We start from the raw sequence: 8,554 nt of genomic DNA, 5'->3' as shown, positions 1-8,554 counted from the left end.
GATGAGTTAAATTGTAAAACAATGATAGCGATGGTTCTAGAGAAAGAGAATTTAAAATTTTAAACTACTGAATATATAGATATATTTACATTTTATACAGTTTTTAACCAGAAAATTGGCTTTTTACATTAAAAAAATAAGAATGAAAAAAGAGAATTAGTACTACTTTATTATTCTATACTTTTAAATGTCAAACCTGTTATAGGTTTTAGACATTTTATTATCCTTAGTGTGCTTTTGTAAAATGGAAGTTTTTATAATCATTTATAAAAAATTAATAAATTAATGATCATGTATACAAATTCACTAATGACTTGTAAATATGCAGGATGATTTTTCAACTGTTTATAGTTCAGAAAGATTAAAATCATATTAAAATCAAATAAAATATTAGTATCATTTATGATTAAAGAATATTATTTGAATCTTTTTTTCATGCATCAATGTTTACTAAAGATAATTTTATTAAATTATTATATTTCTAATGTAGTACTTGTTCTTTGACTATTAACAATATTTTGTTCTAGAATGCAATACTTTTTTTGATATGCATAATATTTTGTCATTAGTGCTTTTACAGCTCCCAAGGTAAAGTTGTAAAAAATTTTAAACTAAGATTAAAATTCCTTATAACCAAAACAAGAGAAGACAACACCACTAAGATTGAAATAATGTGAGTAATATGAAACATAAAGAAAAAACAAAGCAGAATAAAAATTAAATACTAATAATAAATAGTAAATAAAAATAATTGTAAATAAACAAAACCAAATGAATAATTGCAATTTTCAACCTGAAAGTATTGATATGTTAAATCAAACAATTTAGATAAAAACAATATTTTATACCAATATGACAAAATATTTACTATTATAAACAAAAATAGATGAAAGAAAACTTATATCCAATAAATAATATTATAGCACACATGCACCTGTATAATATAAAAATTTATTGACTCTAAGATATTTATGAACTTAATTTTAATTACTATTCTAATCAGAACTATAGGAGAACTTTATTAGGAAGAAAATAAAATAATATTTTGTACATCGTTTGAGTAAAATGATATAAATCCACTTGCACATAATACGTAACCATAAATCTCTTTAAAATATTCATATATGTAATATTCTAAATAAAATTATCACAAAAGAATTATTATTAAAATGTTATAATAAAATAAATAATTCTAAATAAATAATAACAAAATATAAAAAAATGAGTAATTTTCTTCATTATCTTATTGGACTGAAAAAATCACTTCATCAATTCATGAAGAAAATGAAGAAATTTATATGAATTGTGTAATCCATATTGTGTAAAATAAAATAATTTAAAGAAACATTATTTAAAAAAGTTCCATAAAAGATGTAAACTGTAGAAAAAGTACTGGAAAGTACCTGAAATCAGAATTATTGAAAAAAAATCATAATCTCAGATTAGCAAATGAAATTAAAAATATAAAATTATCTTTTATATATATATGATGAGGTAAATTTGATTAATCCAGTGATTATGCATAATTACCCGTGATTTGATTAAATGTCTTCAATGGTAATTTGTATATTTAATGTTAAAACAGTAATGTTTTGATTATTTAAATAATAAATTCAATAATTACTGCTTATAGTCGAGTTATTTTAATATGTAAAATATGTTACAGTGAAATGTCTCTTAATGGACATTTCTCAATAACGGACTTCTCTTAATAACAGACACTTTTTTAAGTTCCCTGGCAGTTTTGTAGATTATTAATAGATAAAATACTTCTCAATAATGGACCTTCTAAATAATGCATAGGGACAACAAATTTACCTATATTAACTATTTAATCAGTTCTGAAAAACAGATAGCAGGAATAAAAATTGTAATTTTTCAAAATGTGATTAATTTGTTTAATTACTGTAAATTACACTTTCCGCCTAGACGTTGATGTTATGATTTCACTCAATTCATCATCCAGCATGATTTATCATCAGTTATGTGCAAGTAACTACACGATGAACACATGCAATATTTTTGTTATGGTTAGTACTTTTATTTTTTATTGTAGTACATTTTCTATACATATGTTCATTGCACATTCAATTTTGTGTATTTTGTGAAAATTGTTACAACCATTGTTACTGCAACTTAAATTTCCTCAAAAACGTAAATGATTATAAAAGAAAAAGTAGCAGTTATAAATGTCTACGTCAAGTGTCCTCCTCTATGAATCATGAGACCTTGCCGTTGGTGAGGGGGCTTGAATGCTCAGGGATACAGGGTAGCTGGACCGAAGGTGCAACCATATCGGAGAGGTATCTGTTGAGAGCCAGACTAAGGAATGATTCCTGAAAGAGGGCAGCACCTCTTTCAGTAGTTGTTAAGGGCGTGAGTCAGAATGACTTAAACGGCCATATCAACATCACTCAGTCCTCTAAGTACTGCACAGCTGAAAGCAATGGAAAACTACAGCTGCTTTTTTTCCAAGAAAATGTGGCTCTCTGCATTTTCAAATAGCAATGATGGAGGCGACTTCCTTGGTAAAATATTCCGGAGGTAAACTAGTCCCCCGTTCGGATCTCCGGGTGGGGACTACTATGGAAGGGGTCACCAGAAAATTAAAAAATAACATTCTACGAGTCGGAGCGTGGAATGTTAGAAGTTTAAAAAAGGTTGGTAGGCTAGAAAATTTAAAAAGGGAAATGGATAGGATAAATGTGGATGTAGTAGGAATTAGTGAGGTTTGGTGGGAAGAGGAAGGCGACTTTTGGTCAGGTGATTTTAGAATAATTAACTCAGCTTCAAATAATGGGCAGGCAGGAGTAGGTTTCATAATGAACAAGAAGATAGGGAAGAGAGTAGAGTATTTCAAAATGCATAGCGATAGAATCATTGTAATAAGGATAAAATCAAAACCTAAACCGACAACGATTGTTAACGTCTATATGCCTACAAGCGCCCATGATGATGATGAGGTAAAGTGTGTATACGAAGAGATTGATGAAGCAATTAAACACGTAAAAGGAGATGAAAATTTAATAATAGTTGGAGATTGGAATGCAAGGAAGGAAATATAGTGGGTGAATACGGGCTGGGCAAAAGGAATGAAAAAAGAGGGGACCAACTTATAGAGTTTTGCACGAAGTGTAATTTAGTAATTGCCAACACCCTATTTAAAAATCATAATAGAAGAGTATACACTTGGAAAAAGCCAGGCGATACTGCAAGGTATCAGATAGAATATATCATGGTTAAGCAAAGATTTAGAAATCAACTCGTTGACTGCAAAACTTACCCTGGAGCAGACATTGATAGCGACCATAATTTGGTGATAATGAAATGTAGATTGGGGTTTAAAAGCCTGAAGAAAAGGTGTCAGATGAATCGGTGGAATTTAGAGAAGCTTGAGGAAGAGGAGGTAAAGGAGATTTTTGAGGAGGATATCGCAAGAGGTCTGAGTAAAAAAGATAAGGCAGAAAATGTAGAAGAAGAATAGGAGAATGTTAAAAAGGAAATTCTTAAATCAGCAGAAGCAAACTTAGGCTGAATAAAGAGAACTGGTATAAAACCTTGGGTTTCAGACGATATATTGCAGCTGATGGATGAACGTAGAAAATATAAGAATGCTAGTGATGAAGAAAGTAAAAGGAACTATCGGCAATTAAGAAATGCTATAAACAGGAAGTGCAAACTGACGAAAGAAGAGTGGATTAAAGAAAAGTATTCAGAAGTGGAAAGAGAAATGAACATTAGTAAAATAGACAAATAAAATACAGGAAAGTTAAGGAAAATTTTGGGGTACATAAATTAAAATCTAATAATGTGTTAAAAAAAGATGGTACACCAATATATAATACGAAAGGTAAAGTTGATAGATGGGTGGAATATATTGAAGAGTTATACGGAGGAAATGAATTAGAAAATAGTGTTGTAGAGGAAGAAGAGGAAGTTGAGGAGGATGAAATGGGAGAAACAATACTGAGATCTGAATTTAAGAGTGCATTAAAAGATTTAAATGGCAGAAAGGCTCCTGGAATAGACGGAATACCGGAATACCTGTAGAATTACTGCACAGTGCATGTGAGGAAGCGATTGATAGACTATACAAACTGGTGTGTAATATTTATGAAAAAGGGGAATTTCCGTCAGACTTCAAAAAACGTGTTATAGTCATGATACCAAAGAAAGCAGGGGCAGGTAAATGTGAAGAATACAGAACAATTAGTTTAACTAGTCATGCATCAAAAATCTTAACTAGAATTCTATACAGAAGAATTGAAAGGAGAGTGGAGGAAGTGTTAGGAGAAGACCAATTTGGTTTCAGGAAAAGTATAGGGACAAGGGGAGCAATGTTAGGCCTCAGATTAATAGTAGAAGGAAGATTAAAGAAAAACAAACCAACATACTTGGCGTTTATAGACCTAGTAAAGGCATTCGATAACGTAGACTGGAATAAAATGTTCAGCATTTTAAAAAAGTTAGGGTTCAAATACAGAGATAGAAGAACAATTGCTAACATGTACAGGAACCAAACAGCAACAGTAATAATTGAAGAACATAAGAAAGAAGCCGCAATAAGAAAGGGAGTCCGACAAGGATGTTCCCTATCTCCGTTACTTTTTAATCTTTACATGAAACTAGCAGTTAATGATGTTAGAGAACAATTTAGATTCGGAGTAACAGTACAAGGTGAAAAGATAAAGATGCTACGATTTGCTGATGATATAGTAATTCTAGCCGAGAGTAAAAAGGATTTAGAAGAAACAATGAACGGCATAGATGAAGTCCTACGCAAGAACTATCGCATGAAAATAAACAAGAACAAAACAAAAGTAATGAAATGAAGTAGAAATAACAAAGATGGACCACTGAATGTGAAAATAGGAGGAGAAAAGATTATGGAGGTAGAAGAATTTTGTTATTTGGGAAGTAGAATTACTAAAGAAGGACGAAGCAGGAGCGATATAAAATGCCGAATAGCACAAGCGAAACGAGCCTTCAGTAAGAAATATAATTTGTTTACATCAAAAATTAATTTAAATGTCAGGAAAAGATTTTTGAAAGTATATGTTCGGAGTGTCGCTTTATGTGGAAGTTAAACTTGGATGATCGGAGTATCTGAGAAGAAAAAATTAGAAGCTTTTGAAATGTGGTGCTATAGGAGAATGTTAAAAATCAGATGGGTGGATAAAGTGACAACAAATGAAGTGGTATTGCGGCAAATAGATGAAGAAAGAAGCATTTGGAAAAATATAGTTAAAAGATGAGACAGACTTATAGGCCACATACTAAGGCATCCTGGAATTGTCACTTTAATATTGGAAGGACAGGTAGAAGGAAAAAATTGTGTAGGCAGGCCACATTTGGAATATGTAAAACAAATTGTTAGGGATGTAGGACGTAGAGGGTATACTGAAATGAAATGACTAGCACTAGATAGGGAATCTTGGAGAGCTGCATCAAACCAGTCAAATGACTGAAGACAAAAAAAAAAAACGTCAAGTGTGTATGATATGGCAAAATGTTTTGATGTCAGAAAAACTCAGATAAGTGATATTTTAAAAAGTAAACTTGATATCTTAAACTGATGGACTGAAAGTGAAAATCAGTTCAGCAAACATGTAATTCCTAAAACGCCAGGTTTAGCAGTTGACATTTTGACTTATAAATGGTTTTGCAGGGCTCGTGCTAATAACTCTCCGGTCTCTGGAACTTTGACCTATGAACTATGACTTTTGAACTACGAGAAAACCATAGAAATTGCTTAAAAACTCAGTTACGATTAGTTTAAAGCATCAGGGGAATTGGTTAGATTAATTCTGAATTAGGGCATAACATTTCATTTAAAGATATTTGTGATGAAATGTCAGGTACTGTAGATGAGAATTTGAAAAAGGAAAAGTGAAATGAAATATGTGTATGTTATAATGAAACAAATATTTTTAATTGTGGTGAGACTGGTTTTTTACTGGGCTTTGCCCAGGTAAAAGAATGTATTGAGAGGAAAAATATACAGGGGGAAGAATGAAAAAAAAATCTGACAGTTATGTTGGTTGTGAATATGTCAAGTGAGTTTGAAAAACCATTAATAAATGGTAAAGCCATGATTTTTTTAAGGGTGTAAACTTAAATTCATTAGAAATTGAAGGTATTCAAATAAAAAATCTTGGACGACTAGGGACATAATGATGGAATGGTTGTTAAGTTTTGATTGCAGAATGGGAAGCCAACACACTATTATTATTGGACAATGCAAAATCACACTCTAATTTTAGCTTAGAAAATATAAAATTGGTATTTCTTTCCCCAAATAATACTGCAGTAAATCAACCGCTTGATCAGGGGGTCATTCAAAACTTTAAAATTCAATACAGAAAAAGTTACGGTACTTATTGTCAATATACAGATGCTGATGAGCTTTCTAAAAGGCATTAGTGTGCTGGATACAGTTTTATGGATTCGTATGGCAATAAAGCAGGTTACTGCTATGAGAAATTGTTTCGTAAAGGCCTTCACAAAGTAACTTCAATTCCAACATTTAAAATCTTACACCAAATGAAAATTTTGTGAAACAGAGTGAATTACAAGAACTTACTGAACCATTTGGAAACTACAAAGAGTACCTGAAAATTGATGATGCGCTCAATACAGGGATGTATCAACTGACACCCATGATCTTGCTGCCTCAGATTTGATTACTTTCACAACGGATGACTCTTACTCATGATTTACTATTATGAGTAAGGAAGCAACTGAAGAGCTTACAAAATTAAAGAGATATTTCTTAGAAAAACAATTACCAGAAGGTGTTATTTTAATATTAGAAATACAGTCGCTTACTGAAAAAAAATTGTCCCAGGACTTAGCTCAAACTAAAATAGTCAGCTATTTTAAAGTGCTCCTACATGTATAAATCAATTAGCATGCACTCATTCTGGAGGTCACTTACACCACTGTCACCTCTTCTTATATACACGTAACACATAATCCACTATTTATTTCGATGATGTATAATAATTTTGGATTGTTTAGTAACGAACTGCTCTAAGTTTAAAAATATCATTGTACCTATCGTACACTGAAAGCCATGAGGTCAAGTTTTATCAAGATGAAAACATTTCAAGAGTTCTTCTGAACATTTCTCCCTGAAGAATAGTAATCTGCAAAGTTAAATTTACTTTGATTTTGGTAAGTTTCTTTTTAATAACATTAATCTATTTTTAACTGCTTCTTAAAACTAACATAAGGAGACATGAATAAAAATTAAAGACTTATTTATGTTGAAATCATTGTCAGATGTCAAAAGTCCATCTTTGTCAAGATGACTTGAACATGACAAAACAATCAGCATATTAAACAACAATATTATACGTTTCCTGATGATGGTGTTATAACTTTAGTTATTGAAATTGCTGTAGTTATATTTTATGATTTAGTTGATAAGAAGCTAATTTTATTATAGTTATTAATATTTTTATGTTATTATTCCTTAATATTGTTTAATATGTATGTATTGTTTAATATGTATGTATGTGTTGTTTAATATGCTAAAATGTTACAGAATTTAATCAGTAAAAAATAAAAATAGATATTTACCCAACTATTTCACGCTCATTAACAAAAAATCACGTATATAAGAAGAATCATAATCATGCTCCATTTTGACAGTTTTTGTGGTTCCCAAGATGAAGTTGACAGCTATGTACAGTGTTTCTGAAATTTTAAAATAAACATATTATTTTTTCTAGATGCCTAGTTTAGAAGGGTCCCAAGAAAAAATTATTATATTTCAGTTAACAACAAATTTTATTAATTTTTCTTTTTTCATTATGTCATATTCTGCAAATGAATGAATATTATGAATTAGCTTATAGCCAAGATGTCTGCAACATCTGCATAAAGTGAATAACAGTAAAGTACAGTAAGGATATTCATTTGCAACTGTCTCATCCAAGTATCAACTCAACAACATTACTTCACAATGGTAACAGACACTGAATAAAAATAATACTGTGAACCACATTTATTACTCGGTCAATCAACTGATTCAGATTGATGCAACACGAATTAAAAAACTGAAATCTGCATTTCCCACATTCTACCATATTATAAAAGAAAACTGTAAAATTATCTTAATAAAAGATAAATAATTTTTTGAAACAAATACTATTAAATAAATTATGTTAAAGAAATTTGTATTATTTTTTTGTTCCTTTTTCTTACCAGAAAAGATTATCTTTTAAATAATAAAAATCAACACTAGGTTTTTGATTCCAGACTCTTTTACCTATTATTTATTGGATCACATCAGTGCATGATAAAATTTCATTATCATAACTTCACCTATGAATTCCTCAAAACATAATTTAAACATAGTCTCTACTATATCTTGTATTGTATTGATTTGGTCATAATCTATTAAATTAAGAAATATGAAAAACTTAGTTTTAAATTTAACACAGGTTCAGCGAATTAATAAAAAATTTGGTTTCAATTTTCTGCTATTCTTTAAAAAACATTGCTAAGTGTAATCTATAATAAAATAATAGTGAAAAAATACTATGAA

General features: G+C 30.1%; 1 protein-coding gene across 1 annotated transcript in view; it reads right to left on the bottom strand.

Moving 5' to 3' along the window:
* Positions 1 to 1,269: 1,269 nt before the first annotated feature.
* Positions 1,270 to 8,554, bottom strand: part of LOC142327873 (protein bicaudal C homolog 1-like) — a 29,637-nt gene continuing 22,352 nt past the window's right edge. The window contains exons 6-7 of the mRNA XM_075371233.1: positions 7,585 to 7,701; positions 1,270 to 1,403 (exon numbers count right to left, since the gene is read on the bottom strand). Of these exons, the coding sequence (XP_075227348.1) occupies positions 7,589 to 7,701 (113 nt within the window). The 3' untranslated portion in view covers positions 1,270 to 1,403; positions 7,585 to 7,588. The remainder of the gene's footprint in view (positions 1,404 to 7,584; positions 7,702 to 8,554) is intronic.

This window comes from Lycorma delicatula, chromosome 7, assembly GCF_047948215.1.
Source record: "Lycorma delicatula isolate Av1 chromosome 7, ASM4794821v1, whole genome shotgun sequence".
Taxonomy (NCBI): Eukaryota; Metazoa; Arthropoda; class Insecta; order Hemiptera; family Fulgoridae; genus Lycorma; species Lycorma delicatula.
This window is presented reverse-complemented; position numbering and strand designations above follow the sequence as displayed.